The 23,203-nt window shown below is 42.7% G+C and overlaps 1 protein-coding gene across 6 annotated transcripts in view; it reads right to left on the minus strand.

The window, feature by feature from the left end:
• ZFAND6 (zinc finger AN1-type containing 6) overlaps positions 1-23,203 on the minus strand; it is a 62,912-nt gene that overhangs the window by 14,687 nt on the left and 25,022 nt on the right. For 5 of the 6 annotated variants that reach the window (XM_032233280.1, XM_032233279.1, XM_032233284.1 and 2 more), the window contains exons 2-4: positions 8,510-8,679; positions 5,333-5,444; positions 2,207-2,307 (exon numbers count right to left, since the gene is read on the minus strand). In XM_032233280.1, coding sequence (XP_032089171.1) covers positions 2,207-2,307; positions 5,333-5,444; positions 8,510-8,663 — 367 coding nt within the window. In that variant the 5' untranslated portion in view covers positions 8,664-8,679. Of the gene's footprint in view, positions 1-2,206; positions 2,308-5,332; positions 5,445-8,509; positions 8,680-17,601; positions 17,802-23,203 lie in introns of those variants that run through there. The other variant, XM_032233281.1, reaches the window with a different exon arrangement.

Genomic DNA, 23,203 nt, shown 5'->3' on the forward strand with positions numbered 1-23,203 from the left:
AGGATCCCACGTGCCCCATTTTTGCTCCCAGGAGGCTGCCGGGACGCCTACTAGGCCCAAAACGGGATGCCGGGGAGTGCGCGCTCCCCATGTGCCCCATTTTTGCTCCCAGGAGGCTGCCAGGACCCCTACTAGGCCCAAAACGGGATGCCGGGGAGTGCACGCTCCCCATGTGCCCCATTTTTGCTCCCAGGAGGCTGGGAGGTTTAGTAGGCCCAAAATGAGGCACGGTGGCATGTGACACGCAACAACAAAACATTTAGCCATCACTGCTATAGAAGAAATGTTTAGCTCGAGCCCTCAAACTTCAGAGGAGACTCTAAGAGTTGCTACCATAGTCAGATTACATTGTCAGAAGGGGGGGGGAGCAGTGTCTGTCTGTCTGTCTGTCTGTCTAATCTGTTATATTTATATCTTGGCTTTTACAAAAGAAAATTTAAGAACGGAGCCAAAAAAAAGCATTAGAGAAAGACACGTTCCAATAAAAATGCTTTCAAAGCATAAAAGTTATGTAAAGCAAGAATTGAAAGAGATTTCTGCAAAAAGATGGTGCATGAAGTGACAGCATTTGTATTCGAAAAGTTAAGTGACGAAAATAAAGGATAAAAAAGTGACCTTCTAAAAAGTAACTAAAGCTAAAGGACTTTAGCTTTCTGAAATAAAGGACTTTACTTTATAATGAAGGATATATGGTCATCATACTCCTAAGCCACCAGAAGACTGAAAGCTGGAGCCCCACCGATTCTAGCCCCTGACTAGAAGTAGTTATACAACTATTTACTTTGGCAAAATCTAAACCATATGTTGCTTTTGGTCACAAAGCCTATTTATCCCCCTCTCCAAATTAATTAATTCTTTCTTTCTCTCCTTTTTTTCTCCTTCCTTCCTTCCTTCCTTCCTTCCTTCCTTCCTTCCTTCCTTCCTTCCACAAATAACTCAAGGCAGCGAACATATTCAACACACCCTCCTCCTCCTATTTTCCCTTAAACAACACAATCTCTGTGCGATTAGTTGGACTGAGAAAGAATAACTGGCCGAAAGCAACTCAGCTGGCTTTCATGGCTAAGGCGAGACTAGAACTCATGGTTTCCACACTTGCTAGACTCGTCCCTTAATCACTAGACCATATGGGGTTCAAATTCTGCAATTTATTTTTTGTTCCTGTATCTCCGTAGAGAACCAGTGTCACGTTCTGCCAATAATTATTACTTGAGGGGAGCGGAAACACTAAAAACAACCCAGGTCCAATAATATTACCTTCTGGGATTAAAACCAGAAGAATGTTCAAATGCTCTTTAGTACAGAGTAGCAATGCCACACCTTTGAATTGAGCCACATGAGCAGTGGGCCAGCACACATGTGCACACAATCCTTGTGTGAGTGGCGGGCTGGCACGCATGCAAGTGAGTGCCTGCCAGCCCGCCCGCTGCTTGCACAAGTTGAACTGCATGCATGCACTCCAGCCAACCACTCACGTCATCCAATTCTGAATAGGACAGGGCTCGGCAGTGGCAAAGGAGTTGGGGGGCCCTGCTACAGAGCGCTATTATGGCAACTCCAGAAGGACATTCTGTCATGCCTGCAGCCGGTTCCTTTTGGGATCTTCGACCTGCCACACTAATAGTCTATCCTACTATGCTGTTTCATTAGTGGGGAACTGGGAGGGGGGATAGTAAGGAGTAGAATGTGATGTTGTCAAAATAAAACTTTCCTTTCTAAAAAGCCAAGGTCATCCTTTGTCTCTGCACCTCCGCACCTGACCGGAACTGGATGGGTGGAAGCTGCCAGCATGGCAGTGGAAGATTAGACCATGTGATGGACTTGTGGATGTGGGGGCAAGATCTTGAACTCTCAACTGGGTGGGGAAACCCAGAAGCTTTCAGATTCGGGTTTCCACAGATGTGCCAACATGTCTCTCTTAATAAATTGGAACTTAGAGCAATACTTTGCCTTGGGCTCTGATTTACTTTTGGATGTTATTTGAAACGCTGACACATTTCTTACCAGTCAATCACCAAAATCTGCTGGTGGCAGATTTTGAACAAGCAGCTTTGCAGAATGATCCAATTGCCAGTCCTAAAGCGAGTGAACAAGCTTTTCCTTGTGTTGCCTTTGGGGCAAAGTGTGCGCGATTGAACGAGGAAGAAAAGCACCCCAAAAATGAAAAGAGAAGCCAAAGGCATTCCGAGGCCCCCTTCGTGCTAACCTTGTACATCTTCTCCTTGAGGTTTATCCATGATGTCTGAACTTTCCACTTCGCATGTTGCCACAGATTCTGCTAAAAGGGACGATGGGCTGGATACGGGGCTGGGAGAGAAGAAAAGGTTGCTTTAGAAAGGGTGACCATTTCCCGCTACATAGGAAAAGGGTAAATAATGAGCTGCAGTGGCGCAGCGGTTACAGTGCAGTACTGCCGGCTACTTCTGCCGACTGCCAGCTGCCAGCAGCTTGGCAGTTCGAATCCCACCAGACTCAAGGTTGACTCAGCCTTCCATCCTTCCAAGATGGGTAAAATGAAGACCCAGATTGTTGGGGGCAAGAGGCTGACTCTGTAAACTGCTTAGAGAGGGCTGTAAAGCACTGTAAAGTGGTATATAAGTCTAAGTGCTATTGTTAAGTGGGAAGGACTGATTAGAATACAGTATTAAAGGCTAATTCTGCCAACTGACAGAAGTTTGGCAGTTCGATCCTGACGAGTTCAAGGTTGACTCAGCCTTCCATCCTTCCAAGATGGGTAAAATGAGGACCCAGATTGTTGGGGGCAAGAGGCTGACTCTGTAAACTGCTTAGAGAGGGCTGTAAAGCACCGTGAAGCAGTATATTAGTCTGCTATTGCTATAACAATTCACAATGGCCAACCCACCATGGCCAACTTGCTACGGAACAACAATTACACTAATATCAAAGAAATAGTGGGATAGAATCATTGAAGGAAGGATGTAAAAGGAGGGAGAGAATACAATGTGAATGGCAACAATTAAAATACTTTTAAATTTACTTTAAATAATTAAGCAGAATTGTTAAATTGTCCCGTGGCAAGTTGGTCATGGCAAGTTGGCGGCAGCAAGTTGCCCCATTTAGGAAAACAACCAGAGAAATCTACTAAGATCTATCATTTCAATGGTTTATTAAAAGTGTATGCAGGGGGAGTTGAGGTTATGCATCACAGAGATTGCAATTCAAACCCCTCCTCAACCATAAAGTTCATCAAGCCAGCCAGTGTTTCAATCTGGCTTCCTTCACAGAAGCTTGCAGTTGTGATCCCCCCCACCCACCCACAGGATCGCTAGAGCAGTGTTCTCAACCTTGGCGACTTTAAGTCCTGTGGACTTCAACTCCCAGAATTCCCCAGCCAGCTGTGCTGGCTGGGGGATTCTGGAAGTTGAAGTCCACAGGACTTAAAGTCGCCAAGGTTGAGAAACACTGCGCTAGAGAGAAAAATGGCAAGATCCTCAGAATGGGGCAGAAGGAAGAGAACACCATAAACGCTAAGCAATGCAAGACAAATTAAATATGCCCCACTTGGCGTAGTGGTTAGAATGCAGTATTGCAGGCAAACTCTGCCCACAGCCAGGAGTTCGATCCTGACAAGCTCAAGGTTGAATCAACTTCCCATCCTTCCGAGGTGAGTAAAATGAAGACCCAGACTGTTGGGGGCAAGAGGCTGACTCTGTAAACCGCTTAGAGGGGGCTGTAGAAGCACTACAGAGTGGTATATAAGCCTAAGTGCTGTTGTTATTGCTACAGTACCTATTGAAAGGTTACAAAGAAAAGCTAAGATATCAACCATAAAGATTTTTAGGTGCACAGCTTCGCCTGATCCTTCCCGGGATCAACAAAATGCTTGGGTGAAAATGTCCAAATGTTGGATGGTTTGTACAATTTGCTATATTTATTTATTAAAGAAGGAACAGATCTGGCTGCTTCCCCAGAGAGAGGTTGTGCGTATTTTTTTTTTAATCCCTAGATTTATATCCCACCTTTTATTTTCTACTGCTCAAGGAGGTGCACATAATACTTGCCCTTCCTTCCTCATTTCCCTATATCCTCCCTGTGAGTTGGGTTTGGTTGGCTGGTGTGAAGTTACCCAGCTGGCTTTCATGCCTAAGGGAGGCCTAGAAATCAGTGTCTCCCAGTTTCTATCCAGCCTCTTAATTCCTCCCCCAAACTGACTTTGCAAAGGAAATCATCCCGACTAAAGTTCAAAGCATTACACTGCCCAATTGCTTAGTCTTTATTAAACGTTATGGGCAGGTAGAGTAAGAACCACCTCACTCCTGCTTTAATAATACTCCTATGTTAATAATATTTACATGATGAGCCATGGCGGCGCAGTGCTTAGAGTGCAGTACTGCAGGCTACTTCTGCTGCCTGTTGGCTGCCTGCAATTTGGCAGATCAAATCTTATCAGGCTCCATGTTGACTCAGCCTTCCGTCCTTCCGAGGTGGGTAAAATGAGGACCCGGATTGTTGGGGGCAAATAGGCTGAATCTGTAAACTACTTAGAGAGGATTGTAAAGCAGTATATGTCTACATGTTATTGCTATTGCTATGTAACGCACTATGAAGTGGTATATAAGGCTAAGTGCTATTGCTATTGTACGTTAACTCTGCCTACTGCCAGCAGTTCAATCCTGACCAGCTCAAGGTTGATTCAGCCTTCCATCCTTCTGAGATCAGTAAAATGAAGACCCAAATTGTTGGGAGCAAAAGGCTGACTCTGTAAAACCACTCAGAGAGGGCAGTAAAATACTGTAAAGTGGTATATAAGTCTAAGTGCTATTGCTAGGTAAAGCACTATGACGTGGTATATAAGTCTAAGTGCTATTGCTATTGCTATCTGATTTATATAGCTATCCATCTCAACAAGCGAGTCTGGACAGCAGACACCCTAAAATTATATAGATAAGCAGGAGTCTATCAGGAACAATTAGGAAGCGTGACCTGACATATGCACGCCTGACAACAGAGCGCTGACAAAACCGCGGCGATAAAACCACGACATCGACAGCGCGCCCACAAAGGCGCGCCAACAAAAAAGCGCCGACAGAAGCGCGATTACAGTTAAGGTAAGGGTTAGGGTAAGGGTTAGGTTCAGGGTTAGGTTTAGGGCTAGGTTTAGAGTGCGCTTCTGTCGGCGCACTTCTGCGCTCATTCGTTGGTGAGATTTCAAACTCGTGGTTTTCTCCCTGCGGTTTTGGCGGCACGCTTTTGTCGAGCGCGCATTTGTCGGTGAACCATTAGGAAGATCATCCTGGACCACGTACTTTGCAGATCGTACCTCCAACAAAAAACATTCAACAAATTTCTAGCGGCACCCCAGTAATATTACCTTAGCTGTGTAGCTGGTACAGGTGTAGAATCTAGAGTTGAAGGAACGTCCTGAATGCTGCCGTCAGTGCATTGAACTGGTAAAGATTCAGTTAGGCTGTTAACTGAAGTTGCTAGAAGAAGAGACACTCATGTCAAAACAGCCTTTCATTATGTCAAGATTCTGCTCACTGTCATCATTACCTCTCTTCTTGAAGTTGGTGGAGTGGCTTGCAAAAGTTTCAAAATGTAGTACCATGTTTCCCCGAAAATAAGACAGGGCCATATTTTCTTTTGACCCCCAAAATAAGCACACCCTTATTTCCGGGGAGGTCTTATTACTTTTGAGACGCAGGAGGCGGTGAGCGTTGTCACCTCTTGGCTGCTGCTGTGTTGCAATATTTTCGGGGAGGGCTTATTTCCAAGGGAGGGCTTATTTTCAGGGGAGGGTTTATTTTAGCGCATGTGCTCAAAAGCCTGATTGGGCTTATTATACGGGGAGGCCTTATTTTCAGGGAAACAGGGTAGATTGGACAATGTTACCTGTTCCGAAGTCATCAAATTAAGATGCCAACATTTTTTGTGCAAGATAAATCTATTCTGATTAGCAGCAGGCTAATCTAGCCAACCTAGGCTCTGTTTCAAATCATGTCAAAACAGCTTCTCATTATGTCAGGATTCTGCTTACTGCCAACGTTACCTATATCTCCTTGGGGTTGGCAGAGTGGCTTGCAAAGGTTTCAAACTGTAGTAGATTGGGCAATGCTACCCATTCCAAAGTCATCAAATTAAGATGCCAATCTGTTTGGCAAGACAAATCTATTCCGATTTGCAGCAGGCTAACCTAGGCTGCATTTCAAAGAGGTACGCTGTTTTCCCGAAAATAAGACCCAAATGGAAAATAAATCCTAGCATAGTTTTTCAGGATGCTTGTAATATAAGCCCTACCACCAAAATAAGCCAGATGGATTCAATTAGTAATGTATCCCCCCCAAAAATAAGACCTAGCCAGAAAAATAAGCCCCAATGCATCTTTTTGGAGCAAAAAGCAATATTAGACCCAGGGCGGGCAAGGATAGTTGATGCGCAAAATATACATTGCAACGCTTATTGCAAAGCCTCTCAACTATCAAACGACAACCCGGCCTTCACGTGGTGTCCCCCGTTCCCACCAATCGGGCTCTGTCGACCCTTGGGACTGGCGTCCCCTTGGGTATATCCAGCCGAAACAGCTTCCATGGATCGCCACTCTGCGTCACTTCAAACGGATACAGTGGCGTCAAATTTCCATGGAAGTCGCCTATACCCACGATGGGTGAAGAGGCGTCAAGTACAAGTACAAGTACTTATTTTGGGGGAAACACAATAGCTAGAAGGTGCAAGATTTTGTCCTTGTTTTTGTTGTTGTTTTGGCTTGGGGGGGGGGGGAGAGAAGGTTCCCAAGGATGGGAAGGTCAACCACCCTCATTCAGAGAAAGGACCCCCTGCAATATGTCTTAAACAAAAACCAAATCGCTGAAATACATCAGCATCTCTGCCATGATAGGCTCCTGTGCTGTGGTTACCTTAAGCAACAACCCACAACTTGGCAAGTCAACTACCCCTTGTAATGAGAACATCTGCAATTCTGTGTTGACTCCACTGCAGCTGTCAACTGAGCATCGCCGGTTTTTCCTTTCCTCAAGTTATTTATGCCTCCCTTTTCCAGCTAAGTTGTGCAAGCTTCTGCTGACAAAGGCACATTGATCAGAGTTGGGTTAACGTAAACAAGCCACCGAAATCAGGCTTCAATTATACTGGAAAAGGCCGTGGGGTAATGTGATTTGTGCAGAAGGCCACATTTAAAGCTGAATCATATCCTAAATGTAGGACTTGGACGACCCACACAATTCATCACGGCTGAGATTCTCTTCCTCCCCACTTTCCATGGCTTCTGATCAAAGCAGGAAGCAGGCTGTCCATCAGCTCCATTTTCCACATACAGTGCAGTGAAAACCCCAACCAGCCCCAGGATATTAGGTAGCTATGGTTGGGGGTGAGATGGTGCCTTCCCTTCATTTACAGAAGCTAACTCAGCAGAAGGTGAATCGGGTGCTTCAACCCTGCTCACAGCGTAATAATGACAAGAGACTAGTAGAAGAGACATCTCAAAATCTAAGAGGTCAACATGGATGAGAAGGGATTTGAATCTGGATCTTTTGCTCCAATGCCAACACGTTAACCACTACAAGAGAGTGGGTTTCATGGAGGCATGAAAGAAGGCATCTCTTTAACAGAATTGAATCCCACCAAGCTCAATTCTAATAGGGTTCTTACGTCACAACAGAAGGGTAAACAATTCATTCTATCCATTGTCATGTGACCCGTCAAAACCGCGTTCCACAAAAGTGCGGTCAACGAAAGCGCGTATGTGACGTCATCACAGCGCGACGAAAAAGATCGAAAAATTGAAATAAAAATTAAATTACAGCAAGCCGATTCACATAAAGGTAAGGGTTAGGTTTAGGGTTAGGTTAAGGGTTAGGGTTAGGTTTAGAGCGTTAGCGTTATGTTTAGCATTAGGTTAAGGGTTAGCGTTAGGTTTTTCGTTAGGTTAAGGGTTAGGTTAAGGGTTAGGTTTAGGGTTAGGTTTGGGGGGGTTAGGGTAAGGTTTTCGCTTTATTTTTACATTTTTCGATCTTTTTCGTCGTGCTGTGATGACATCACATATGCGCTTTCGTCGACCACGCTTTCGTCTACCGCGGTTTTGTGGTGGAACCCCATTGTCATCCATACATTTATCTACAGCAACTCTGTGATATTCTGCATCATTTCTTACCCTCATTTTGATAGAGAGAAATGTCCCAATGCAAAGACATCCGGGCAACATCCTGATCCAAAGACATCACCTCCAGAATCCCATAGCTGATGGGGCCAGTGCTGAGTTTTTATGGAAACTGAAGACCACCCAGAATAAGGCATATAAGCAGGAACCAATTATTCTAGCCCCCTAATCAATTTGGTTGAAATTTTCCATCAAGGGAAGGCCGAGCATAAATTGGAGAGCCTTGAACCCTTAACACCTTTCCCCTCTTCTAGCCTCTAAGGACACCATCCCACTTTGTCCAATGGTTGGTCTCTATTCCACTTTGCCCCCAGATTCTGCCTCTAGGAAGGAAACAACACATTAATTCAAAGGCCTTTGTTGTGTCACACTTACCTGATGGGCTAATTCTACCATTACTACCATTCTGCCGTTGAAGGTGTTCTTTGTAGCATACCGAACACATGCCATTTGTACGGGGGTTTCCATAAAATCCACATCCAGTAGAACATAGCATAGGCACTTGGCTATGATTAGTTTCTTGAGCCATAATATTTTCTTGTGACCTGAGAAATAAGGGATGAATGATTTCAGCAAGTACAGGTCAACTTCAGTCTTTTCAAACTGCTAAATAGGACTCCAAATAGCCCAACCCCAACCATATTCAACAAATTGGCCATATTTTTTTTACACCAAGAGGTTACAATGACATGTTCCTTCCTTGGAGACTGACAAAAAGTTTATACAAGGAGCCTTGGTATGGATTAATAAACCAGGAGTTTTCTGCCTGCAACTCTTCATCTAAAGCTAGGCAAGTAAGGATCACAGGATAGAATAGAATAAGAGAGTTGGAAGGGACCATGGAGGTCTTCTAGTCCAGTGGTCCCCAACCCCCGGTCCGTGGACCGGTGCCGGGCCGTGGAGTACCTGGCACCAGGCCGCGCAGCGGCCGGGGGACATGATCGCTGCAGCGCAAAGGCTCCTGGGCCATGCGCAAAAGCTCCTGGGCCGTGCGCAAAGGCTCCAGGGAAGAGAGCCCCGCGCTGGTACGCACGTGATATATAAACAATCAATGTGTCGTCGCGAACAACGCCCCCCCACCCCTGCGCGCGCTCAGCGGGCCACGGTAAAATTATCAAAGGCTGACTGGTCCGCGGCGATAAAAAGGTTGGGGACCACTGTTCTAGTCCAACCCTCTGCCTAGACAGGAAACCCTACACCACTTCAGACAAATGGTTGTCTAATCTCTTCTTAAAAACTTCCAGTGTTGGAGCATTCGCAAGTTCTGGAGGCAAGTTGTTCCACTGATTAATTGTTCTGTCAGGAAAGTTCTCCCAAGTTGCTTCTCTCCTTCATTAGTTTCCACCCATTGCTTCTTGTCCTGCCCTCAGGTGCTTTGGAGAATAGCTTGACTCCCTCTTCTTTGTGGCAACCCCTGATATATTGGAAGACTGCTATCATGTCTCCCTAGTCCTTCTTTTCATTAAACTAGACATACCCAGTTCATGCAACCGTTCTTCATGTTTTAGCCTCCAGTCCCCTAATCATCTTTCTCTGCACTCTTTCTAGAGTCTCAACATCTTTTTTACATTGTGGCGACCAAAACTGAATGCAGTATTCCAAGTGTGGCCTTACCAAGGCATAATAAAGTGGTATTAACACTTCATGTGATCTTGATTCTATCCCTCTGTTTATGTAGTCTAGAACTGTGTTGGCTTTTTTGACAGCTGCTGCACACTGCTGGCTCATATTTAAATGGGACTCCAAGATCCCTCTCACAGTTATTACTATTGAGCAAGGTACCACATATACTGTGCTTGTGCATTTTGTTTTTCTTGCCTAAATGTAGATCCTTACTTGTTTCATCATTGATAGCTCTGAATCCCTTGTCTTACCATATCAAAACCATACCCTGAAGATCAACATTCTGAAACTGGAGCAACTGGTGCAAAACCAGTAAGAACCACAGAAGAAACGGGTTTCCATCTTACCCAATGTACCAAAACAGGAAGAAAGAGCCGAAAGAGAATGGCGTAACAAGAAAAACCGGATTCCGCACAAGTTCAACTAGATCTCGATTTCTCCTAGCTGGAGGATGAATCTTGGGACTCATCAATCAGACTAATGGCTCCAAAGACATTATCTGCACTCTCCGTGGCCTTAACAGATTATTTTCATTCAATTCTTTGAATTTAGCAGTAATGAAAAGTCAATCAAGAAACAGCTTCAACTAAGTGAAGAACGACTCGAGGTTGTTAGATTGCACAAGTATTCAGGATTTGTTTCTTATCGTTAAGGAAAAACAGCCTTTGGTGGGATGGAGGGATGGAGCCATTTCTGATGGCTGTCATCTGCTCAGAAGCTGTTTTGACAAACACTGAAAAAAAGTGACTTATGACCATTTTTCACACTTATGACCATTGCAGCATCCCCACAGTCATGGGATCGAAATTTAGATACTTTGCAACTGGCTCATATTTTATGATGGTTGAAGTGTTCCAGCAGTGAATAGAGTAGAGTAAAGTAGAATATAATAGAATCATAAGGTGCAACAATTAATTATAGTCACAGGGTACAAATAAGCAATCAGGAAACAATCAATATCAATATAAATCGTAAGGATACAAGCAACAAATTTACAGTCCTGCAGTCATAAGTGGGAGGAGATGGGGGATAGGTGTTGGGTCTGATCCCCTTTTGCAACCTTCTGACAAGCGAAGTCCAGATTAACACCTTAACCCTTAATCTGGACAACCGCTTAATCCTTGGGTAAAACTTGGGTAAAAATCCTTCTTCAGAACTGAAGAAGCTTCCTGCATGTGAAGTTAAATGTCTTCTAGGAAAAACAAAGTCCAGTTGCCTTTTGAAAAAGCACCTTTGGGACAACCTGGATGACTGAGAATCTCTACAGACCTTAATCTGGACATTTTTAACCTAGGGCAGTGTTGGCAAACCTGTTCAGCACCGGGTGCCGAAATGGGAGCTCTCGCATGCGCATGCACAGGGGGAGCACCGGAAACTGGAAGAACAGTTCCCCAGTGTGCATGCGCACGCCGGGAAGGTGAGCTTCTGGTTTCTGGCATGGGCATGCATGCCAGTCAACTGGTCTTCTGGTTTTGGCACTTGCTTGCGCGAATACCAACTGGCTGGCACCGGAACCCAGAAGAGCAACAGCCGATGGCTGGCGTGCCCGGAGAGATGGCTCTGTGTGCCACTTCTGCATGCGTGCCATAGCTTCACGGACCTAGGGACTGCCTGGGAGTTAGTAAAATCTGAAAGAAGTGAAAAGCCACTTCTATATTAATAGCAGGAACATGTCCATGCAGTGACCAAGAGTTGATTTTTAAAAAATTATCCTTAAAATTTGAGGTGGGGTGGGAAAGTTAGTGAATATCAAGGGAAGTATGATATGGCTCACAATTTTGGATAGCACTTGCCTTCTTATCACCTCTGCGATATAATTCTAAGATATCCAAAAGTTGCAACCACATCCTTTTTAAAACAAAAACAAAAATGTTTTACCAATTAAGGAAGCACTGTGTGTTTCGATGTTCAATTGATCTGCATCCTCACCTCTACACTATTCGAGAGGGCAAAACAAGGATATATGAAGGTCTCAAAAGTCCAACAGCTAGAAGTTAGAAGTTTAGGAGCCGAGGTGGCGCAGTGATTAGGGTGCAGTACTGCAGGCCACTTCAGCTGACTGTTATCTGCAGTTCAGCAGTTCAAATCTCACCGGCTCAAGGTCGACTCAGCCTTCCATTTTTCCAAGGTGGGTGAAATGAGGACCCAGACTGTGGAGGCAATTTGCTGACTCGATTTGCTAAAAATCTGTAAACCGCTTAGAGAGGGCTGATAGCTCTATGAAGCAGTATATAAGTCTAGTAAGTAAGTAAGTAAGTAAGTAAGTAAGTAAGTAAGTAAGTAAGTAAGTAAGTAAGTTAGTTTTTGGATTTTCACATTCTCATTTAACAAGAGTGAGAAAAACACTTCCTGCCATGGAGGTACTTGTGGAGAGGGATGCTGGGGAGGAAAACTGACAGCTATTTGAGTTTACAGGTAGATTAAAATAATGCTTACCAATTAATACATTAATGGAGAAACAAGCAAACAAACAAGAGACCAAATAACCACCCCTATACCAAGTCAACTGCATAAATCACAATTTGTTTTTAACAGATGGTTCTCATTAACACGTTTTCAAGCAAACACAAGATTAACATAAAACAAAAACAAACATGAACAGTTTGCCATACACAAAAACAAAAGGACAAAAAAATAAAAGAATGACCCAAGAAGATACATTCAAAGTAAAACAAAAAAACTGCAATGGCAACTTTATCCCACGTTCCCCTGACCTTGTAAGATTAATAAAAACAAAGCCGAGATTTCAATATGGACCAAGCCCAAGGGAAAAGATGTGATTTTTTCTTCTTCTGATTAAATGAATCTCTAATTTTCTCCCCCCCCCAAAAAAAAACCCACGCTAAAAAAATCACTTAGTCATCATGATTAAAAATTAGCTTGTTTCAACTCAACCTAAGTTCAAGCTTCATGCTAGCTGAGTAGACTTATTTCATATAAGGGTAAGAGCTGCTGACTCACTTTTACAGAGGAATTATTGAGTCTGCCATCTGCACCTCCATCACTGTCTGGTTTGGTTCTGCAACCCAACAAGACAGACACAGACTTCAACTGATAATTCGAACGGCAGAAAAAGCAATGGCTACCAACCTGCCTTTCATGGAGGACCTGCATACTGCACGAGTCAAAAAGAGGGCTGTGAAAATATCTATAGACCCCTCGCATCCTGGATGTAAATGGTTTCAATTTCTACCCTCAAAACGACACTCTAGGGCACTGCACGCCAGAACAACTGGACACAAGGAGTGTTTTTTCCCCGAATGCCATCACGCGACTAAACAACTAATTCAGTGGTGAAATGTAAAAAGTTTTGCCCGTTTTCTGGGCATGGCTTGGTAGGCGGGTCATGTGACTGGGTGGATGTGGCCAACTTTTAAAAAAATTTAAAGCATTTTTTACTACCTATTCGCCCGAACGGGTAGTAAAAAATACTTTAAGAAGTGGGGGGGAAAAAGGTTTAGTTTTGCTATGTGATCGTGGGAACCTTTTTTCCCCCACTTTTTAAAATATTTTTTTAACTACAGTTTGGGCAAATAGGTGGTAAAAAAATTCTTTAAAAACTGGGGGGAAAGGTCCCCATGATCGCACGGGACAGCTGATTGCCATGGAACCTCCCCCCCCACACACTTTTTAAAGCATTTTTTTTCCTGCCTATTCGCCCAAACCTGCAGGAAAAAAATGCTTTACAAAGCAGGGTTGAGGGGGGAAGAGCTTCTGATGATGGTGTCGATTAGCTGTGAGCCGCATGATCGTCGGAAGCTTCCCCCCCCCCCCCACTTTTTAAAGCACTTTTTTCCTAGCGGTTTGGGGGAATGGGCAGGAAAAAAACGCTTTAAAAAGTGGGGAAAAAGCTTCCGACGATCGCACAGCTCAGCTCCTCGGAATCCTTTTTTTTTTTTTACTACCAGTAGCATTTCACCCCTGAACTAATTCCCACAACACTGTCATATTACATACTAAGACTGTATTACTATTATTATTCTCTTCCTTCCCAGTATCTCTCTCTTCCCACATGACTATAACCATGTTGCTTGTATCTTTAAAACTTTGTTTCCTAGTGTAATTTGATTGCTTATTAGTAGCCTATTTTATTTTTCTTTATGTACACTGAGAGCATATGCACCAAAGACAAATTCCTTGTGTGTCCAATCACACTTGGCCAATAAAGAATTCTGTAAATTAGCCTTTAATATCAGCATTTAAAGCACAGTATAAAAATCCAAGGATGAACAATTATTTAAATCATGCAATATGAATTTACTCCAAGATCAATCATCTGGTAAACAGCATCCAACCAATACTTAATTACAGATATTGGCAAGCCTTGGGCCGATGCATAGACTACTTAATGATGAAGAAAGATAGCACCTCTACAAATAAAAACAAAATTAAGATAAGCAGGGGAGAGGAAGTTCTACAATAACTTGGTGACATCAAGAAAGAGGCAGTCCAACTAGGTCAAAGGTTTCACATGAGTTGGCAAAACGTCAAATTAGTCATCTGCAGAAAGAAAGAAAAAAAAAACGGCAAGATGCCACGTCAGACTAAAAGGAAGCAGAGAAGTTACTACTGTAGTAAAAGGGACAGTAGGAACAGAAAAGGGGGGGGGCGGGGGAAATCATTTCCCGATACCGTACAAACTGGAAAAATGAAAAACTCGTTTGGCACACTGTGGTTAAGGAGTAATTTAATTCAATTTTTTAAAGGGGAAAACTAGTTTTGTAACCTAGAACTTCAGTTTTAGTTTTGGATTCATCCAGTATATCAAATAACACTTCGCATAAGAATGTGTTCTATAGAAGCATGGGAATGCAATTCAGTGCAATTTTACGCTTCAAAAATTAGGTTTTCCAGAAACATTTGTGTTTAATTCTGAGAGGTGCAATCACAACACTGCTTGCCAAGGTTGGAGTCTAAGTCTAAGACGCAAAAATATCCTCCTTATTAGTATTTTTTCCATATTCTCTAGAAGATACATCTACAGATATAGCTCATATGTTGATTTTTCTTCAGCGTATCTTATTTCATTCATTATTTTTTTTATCCTGCCTTTATTACTTTATAGATAACTCAAGGCAATGAATTTATATACTCCCTCCTCCTATTTTCCCCACAACCCTGCAAAGTGGATTGGGCTGAAAGAGAGTGAATGGCTCAAAGTCACCCAACTATATTTAATGCAAAGGCAGGACCAGAACTCACAGACAGATATAGATGATATAATTAGACAGACAGAAAAGATAGATGATTAACAGATAGCTATATTGATTAGAGAGGTAGATGATGATAGATATAAATGATTAACAGCTATATTGATTAGAGAGGCAGATGATAATAGATAGATATAAATGATTAACAGATAGCTATAGATTAGAGAGGCAGATGATGATGATAGATAGATAGATAGATAGATAGATAGATAGATAGATAGATAGATATGATTAACAGGTAGCTATATTGATTAGAGAGGTAGATGATGATAGATAGATGATATAAATGATTAACAGATAGCTATATTGATTAGAGAGGCAGATGATAATAGATAGATATAAATGATTAACAGATAGCTATATTGATTAGAGAGGCAGATGATAATAGATAGATAGATAGATAGATAGATAGATAGATAGATATGATTAACAGGTAGCTATATTGATTAGAGAGGTGGATGATGATTGATAGATAGATGATATAAATGATTAACAGATTGATTAGAGAGGCAGATGATAATAGATAGATAGATAGATAGATAGATAGATAGATAGATAGATAGACAGACAGATAGACAGACAGATAGATATAAATGATTAACAAATAGCTATATTGATTAGAGACAGATGATAGATGATTGCTAGATATCCAGATAGACAGTTATAGATGATACAGATTAGACAGATGAGATATAGATGATTAACAGATACACTATATTGCTAAAAGTATTCATTCACAACTGATTCTGATTATGTGGATAGGTGAGCGAATACTTTTGGCAATATAATGTAGCTATAAATATTGATTAGAGACACAAATAATAGCCATAGAGATAGATAGATGATAGATAGATGATAGATAGATAGATAGATAGATAGATAGATAGATAGATAGATAGATAGATAGATAGATAGATAGATAGATAGATACAGAGACACAGATAGTGCTCTAGGGAAGCTTTAAAAACCTTAATTTTGGGAAAGGCATTGGGCTAGGAGCATTTATGAACCCATCATACCATTGTGTGTTTTCAGTTCTGTCCTCATGGCTGCTTCATTGTTTTATTTATGTAGCTCACTATCATGATGTGCCTTGCACCCTTTCTGTAAACTGCCTTGAGGACCTGGCAGTTGAGCAGCCAACAAAACAAACATGCATACATTTATAGTTACATGGAACATATTTGTAAAGCTTCACACCAAATTAAAAAGGCTATTTGCCAAAAAGAGAGTAGTATTTGCAGTACAGAGAGCTATCTTGGAGCTTTTCAACCCTCAGAGGGGTCAGATCAAAAAAAAAAAAACCTGAAACAAACTTTAGTGATTTATTTAAACAAAATCTTAATACATTGTAAAGTCTCCATCAATGTTTTTACTGAAAAAAGAAACTTTGGTACCCCAGCAACGTTACTATCTCTTCAATTGCCACATTAGGAAAAAACCACAACATTAAATAATGAGACATCAGAGGGTGGGAGCACAATTTTATCAAATATGGATGGATTTTATGATTTCCCTCAATAACAATTTTATTTTTTACATCTGTGATAAGAATATGTACAGTACTTGTTTCTTTACTTACTGTTTAGTGGGTCTTGTTTCCCACTACGCATGTTGGATTTAGGTTAATGTAGTTATATGGTATTTGTTAATCACTTAGTTCAATAAATAAATAATCACATAGTTCAATAAAAAGAATGACAACTTTCTTTTTCTGCTCCTTAAGCAGCTGAAACATTTTTTTCCTGAAAAACATCAATCCAAGCCAGAAAGAGAGTGACATTTTGAATTTGCCATCCAAAATGTGAATGGGAACTCACCGTGCGACATGGTGCTTGGGTCTCGAATGGCCAATCTTCCAGTGAACAAGGGAACATTTTAATTACTACTACCTTGCCCTTTGTATAGTTCAGTTCTCACTATTTGAAGCCATCTAGACATTACCTTGGAATTAAATATCAACCACCTCAGTTTGCAGATGATACCACTGTGATGGCAGAAAGTGAAGAGGAACTAAAGAGCCTCTTGGTGCGGGTGAAGGAGGAGAGTGCAAAAGTTGGCTTGAAACTCAACATTAAGAAAACTAAGATCATGGCATCCATCCCTCTCAATTCCTGGCAAATATATGGGGAAGAAATGGAGGTAGCGACAGATTTTACTTTCCTGGGCTCCAAGATCACCGCAGATGGGGACTGCAGCCAAGAAATTAAAAGACGCTTGCTCCTGGGGAGGAAAGTTATGGCAAATCTAGACAGCATACTAAAAAACAGAGACATCACCCTGCCAACAAAAGTGTGTCTAGTCAAGGCTGTGGTTTTCCCAGTTGCAATAGATGGCTGTGAAAGTTGGACCATAAGAAAGGCTGAGCACCAAAGAATTGAGGCCTTTGAACTATGGTGCTGGAGAAGACTCCTGCGAGTCCCTTGGACTGCAAGGCGATCAAACCAGTCAGTCCTAGAGGACATCAACCCTGACTGCTCGTTAGAAGGCCAGATCCTGAAGATTGAACTCAAGTACTTTGGCCACCTTAATGAGAAGGAGGAAGGACTCACTGGAGAAGAGCCTAATGCTGGGAACAATTGAGGGCAAAAGAAGAAGAGGACGACAGAGAATTAGGTGGTTGGATGGACTCACCAAAGCAGTGGCAGTGGGCTAAATGGACTCCAGAGGATAGTAGAGGACAGGAAGACCTGAAGGAACGTTGTCCATGGGGTCGCGATGGGTCAGACACAACTTCGCAACTAACAACAACATCACCTTGTTCTAGCAAAAGGAACTGTGCGTTTAGCCTGGGCGGTTTGTTTTGGCAAAGTGCAGCCACACTCCAAGGGGCCTGGTCGTTCTCCTAGCAACTCCAAGAATCCCTGTGCTTTGATCTGCAAACAAAGTTCAAGATTTCAAACGTTCAGCAAAGGCGGCCCAAAACTAGCTTAGGAGGGAGTGGAGGAAGAATCCGCTCCTTCTTTTTTGCAATACACCAGCCAAAGAGACGTTTGCTTCTGCATTTCTAAACATGCAAAATTCTGGAAAAACAAGATAAGCAAGGCCTGCCGATACGAGGAGAAGCAAACGAAACCGCACTGCCACCTTTCTCCATCCACACACTGTTAAGAGGGGGCTGCTCACACTGAATTTTAAAAAAACTGATGCGTTAAAAGCAGGTTTGAGATTCTTAACAGACGAAGTAACAACCTGGACTTCTAGCAGAAAACGTTTTAAGGCTACCGAATAGGGTGTTTCCGAAGCAACGGTGGAGTCCAGCTCTATTTTATTTCGTACAGGCTGTTTATGAAACCTTTATCACATGCTGTGATAAGGTTTGGGGAGGAAAGCTATAAAAAGCCAGAAAGGTAAAGGTTCCCCTCGCATATATGTGCTAGTCGTTCCCAACTCTAGGTGGCGGTGCTCATCTCCGTTTCAAAGCCGAAGAGCCAGCGCTGTCCAAAGATGTCTCTGGGGTCATGTTGCCGGCATGACTAAACGCCAAAGGCGAATGGAATGCTGTTACCTTCCCAGCCAAGGTGGTCCCTATTTTTCTACTTGCATTTTTTACCTGCTTTTGAACTGCTAGGTTGGCAGAATCTGGGACAAGTAACGGGAGCTCACTCCCTTACGCAGCGCTAGGGATTTGAACCGCCGAACTGCCGACCTTTCTGATTGACGAGCTCAGCATCTTAGCTACTTTAAAAAAAAGCTATAAGCTACTTTATAAAAAGCTATAATCACCTTCAATTTAGCAGACATGCATAAGAATTTAAAACGTGGTCCTTTGATGGAGCAAACTTTGAAAAAAACCTCAGTTGCAGACCTTGGGCTAATCTCTCTAGATGTTAAAGGAAATAATTTCAACGCAGGGCACTGTGACCTCCCACTCATCCACAGGCAGTACTCTGCAACTGCCTTACTACATTACTCTGCTTGCTGATAGCAGCGTTTTTGCAATTCTTCCAACACCCAGCATTCTCTACAGGCAAAGTAAGACTCTCAAACCATTATTTCCTCCTCCCGCCATCCTGCGATGACCATCGCGATCCCCTTTTCACAAGCTGGAAAGCGAAGCTGCAAAAAAGTCAGCAGCTGATTTAAGGACAGCCCGGACAACGCAGAGCCGTTGGGTTTTAAGCAGAAATGGAACTGTGCTCTACACTCAGTCCCAATGGATGTCTGTTGTTTCAGCGAAACAAACCATCATTACCGCATCTGCCATGTGATGCAGTGGTAAGAATGCAGTTATTGCAGGCTAACTCTGACCACAGTCTGGAGTTTGATCCTGACGGGCTCAAGGTTGACTCAGCCTTCCATCTTTCAGAGGTGGGTAAATGAGGACCCAGATTGTTGGGGGCAATATGCTGACTCATTAAACCGCTTAGAGAGGGCTGTAAAGCACTGTGAAGCGGTATATAAGTCTAAGCACTATTGCTAAGTGGGAAGGAAGGAAGGAAGGAAGGAAGGAAGGAAGGAAGGAAGGAAGGAAGGAAGGCAGGCAGGCAGGAAGGGAGGGAGGGAAGGAAGGGAGGGCGGGCCCTGGTGGCACAGTGGTTACAAGGCAGTATTGCAAGATCATTCTGCCGATTACCAGCAGTTTAATTTTGAATGGTTCAAGGTTGACTCAGCCTTCCATCCTTCTGAGGTTAGTAAAATGAGGATCCAGATTGTTGGGGGCAAGAGGTTGACATTGTAATTTGGAACTGAGCTGTTTTCCTCACTCAAGTCTTTAACATTTTTAAAAGAAAAGAGCATTTCACTGATAAAAGATTCTCCTTGACTCCGAAGGCTACCTTGGACATCGATGTGTGGTTTTTCTTAGTAATCATTCAGATAGGAGAGGTTACGGCTTCCTTCCAGAAAGTTTTTTTTTCAACCACCCATTTAAGACTCTAATTCTGGAATTTCCTAGTCTCCTATTAAAATGCCAGCCAGATCTGACCCTACTTAGCTTTCTTCAAACCGGCCAAGGTCAGCTAAAACTACAGTGCTTCGACAAACAGCACTGTCTTTATTTTTATGGAGGTTGTCAATCATCCAGGCCACGGTTGTCCCAAAGGCGCTTTTTCAAAAGGCAACTGGATTTTCTTATTTTTCCTTAAAGACCTTTCACTCCTCATCCAGGAAGCTTCTTCCATTCTCAAGTCAGAACTTAAGAAGCTTCTTGGATGAGAAGCGAAACATAAGCGAAACATAATTACCTCCACTAGACTGATTAGATCGCATAGATTAGGCCTCCTCCGAATTCCATCAACGAGCCAATGTCATCTGGCAACTACCGGGAGGAGAGCCTTCTCGGTGGCTGCTCCTCTGGAACGAACTCCCCGTGGGGATTCGTACCCTCACCACCCTCCAGACCTTCCGCACTGCCCTTAAAATCTGGCTGTCCCAGCAGGCCTGGGGCTAAAGATCCTAACCCCACCCGAATGGTATGATAGTTGTGTTTTCTTTTAACAATGTATTGTTTTATGTTCATAACTTGTTTTGTCCTCCCCTTCCCCTAACTTGTGAGCCGCCCTGAGTCCCCTCAGGGAAAAGGGCGGCATACAAATAAATAAACTATAAACTAACTATAAACTATAAACTATAAACATCTTCAAGGGCAAAGAAACTCCAGTTGCCCTTTTTAAAAAGCACCTGTGGGACACTATCTTTATAAGTTTTAGGGGCCAATAGTGGAATACAGACTTCCCAATTTTTAAAACTATCCTTTCTTAACGGATTCTACATTTTACAGGTTTAGCATTGCGTTCTTTTATGCTCTTGGATTATTTTATTTTGCTATTTGCAAGCCTCTCAAGGACCATCTGTCAATATTTGGAAAACTGCTGTCAGCGGCTTGGGGCCCTTGGGATGTAGTAGGATATGAAATTTCAATAAAAGAAACATCTTAGCTCTTTGCAGACCTATTTGTCTGTAAGATTATGTCTGCATCCTGCCTTAATTTGTTTAGCTAATGTACACAAGTGGGTATCCTTGGTGTAGGGCTTGTGTAATTTTGGATCAACTCTCACAATATCTCCACAGCAAAATAAAATAAAAAAAAAATCCTTAATTTGTAGACCGGTTTTAGCCAAAATCAACGCCTACTTTCTGGCATATGCAAACTGCAATGATCCCCTGGGAATTTCAATTAGCTGTTGATTTCTACAATACTAAGCTTAGGAGAGCCACTCTGTTTTCCCAGGATATAACAATGAAAGCACATGCCATAAGCAGCATGCTCGCTTTTTAAACAGCCCCAAGACTCTTTGTTTTTTTTGCAACAGACAGATAAGGTGACCCCTCTGGAAACTGGCCTCAACATAATTAATGTCTAATGATGAATGTGTGTGTGTGTGTGTGTGTGTGTGTGTGTGTGTTGCATTTATGCTGATAAATAAATAAAGGGAGACTAGTATAGATCTATTTCAAGCTATTTAGCTCTCATCAGCTAGTCATACCCTTACTGGGAATCGAACCTGGGCTGTATTACATATTAGGCAGTTATATTAGCCCACTAAGCCACAGGCTCTCCTCCTTTATCAGCTATGCCAGGGAAATAGGTATGTTGTCACAACCCCTGGTATGCCAAAATACGGGAGGGAGCATACTGCTTCCCTTTCCTGTCTATCGACTCACTCTGGGAGCCATCCAGGCAGAAAGCCCCCCCCCCATATATATATACTAGTCTCCCTTTATTTATTTATCAGCACAAATAAAAAAACACAAATATAACAAACGCAACAGTAAAAATATTGGGTTTCTGTCGTGATGGACTCTTGTGATGAGCCGATTGACAGATGATGGAAGCAGTTATCTTCCTCCCATAATTGGGGCTTACCAGGGGTTGTAAAAAATCTAATAGATACCTTTCACCCTGGCTTCGCTGATAACGGATAAGAGCCTGTGGCCTAATGGCTAAGATTTCTGCCTAGTATGTAATATAGCCCAGGTTCAAATCCCAGTAAGGGTATGGCTAGCTGATGAGAGCTAAATAGCTTGAAATAGATCTATACTAGTCTCCCTTTATTTATTTATCAGCACAAATAAACACACACACACACACACACACACACACACACACATATATATATATATATATATATATACACACACACACACACACACACACACACACACACATATATTTTTAGTGTCACAACTCCTGGTAAGCCCCAATTATGGGAGGAAGCTAACTGCTTCCATCATCTGTCAATCGGCTCGTCACAAGGCTAGCTGATGAGAGCTAAATAGCTTGAAATAGATCTATACTAGTCTCCCTTTATTTATTTATCAGCACAAATAAAACACACACACACACACACACACACATGTTGCATTTGTGCTGATAAATAAATAAATATATTTTGTCGGATCTGGAAGCCATCTGTTACCTTTGGGATTTCAGGCCTGCCACATTTTTTACTGTGGGAAAGGGGAGGGGGGAAATTATATGATGTATGGGAGATATATACCATATTTTTCGGAGTGTAAGACACACATTTTTCTCTCAAAAAAGGGGCTGAAAAATTGGGTGCGTCTTATACACTGAATACAGAACTTTTTGCCTGCTGAAACCCTGCCCCCTTCACCAAAATGGCCGTGCATAGCCTTATGGAGGCTTTCAGACAGCTCCTGGGGGTTGGGGAGGGCAGAAATGAGCAAAACAAACAGGCTGGTTTTTGCTCGTTTTTGCCCCCACCCCCCAGGAGCACGCTACAAGCCTCCTAAAGGCTATCCATGCCCTTTTTGGGGTGGGGGAAAGGGCCCATTTTTGGGAGGTTTTCAGAGTGCAAAAACTTTTTTTAAATTTGCCTCTTCAAAAACCTTGGTGCGTCTTATACTACGATGCGTCTTATACTCCGAAAAATACGGTAGTCTAAATAACATTCCTTTCTCAGAGAGTCAAGGACGTCTTGCCCTGCAGCTGTGATGAGGTGATTGGGAGGCATCTCCAATTTTGGATGGTGCCTGATTGGACCATGTGATGGACATGTGGGTGCAGGGGTTGGGCTTTCGTTCAGGTGGTGAATTCCTGGAAACTTTCACATTCGGGTTTTCCCAGATGTGCCAAAATGACATCACTAATCAAATGGAACTTTGAGGAACCTCAAGCCTCGGAGTCTTCTTTCGTTGGGGGGGGGAGGGGTTACTGGCTTCCCCATTGACTTCACCCGTCAGAAGGTCACAAAAGGGGATCACATGAGCCCAGGACATTGCAACTGTCATAAATATGAGTCACTTGCCAAGCGTCTAAATGTTGATCATG

The sequence above is a fragment of the Thamnophis elegans genome, chromosome 16 (assembly GCF_009769535.1).
Source record: "Thamnophis elegans isolate rThaEle1 chromosome 16, rThaEle1.pri, whole genome shotgun sequence".
Lineage (NCBI taxonomy): Eukaryota > Metazoa > Chordata > Lepidosauria > Squamata > Colubridae > Thamnophis > Thamnophis elegans.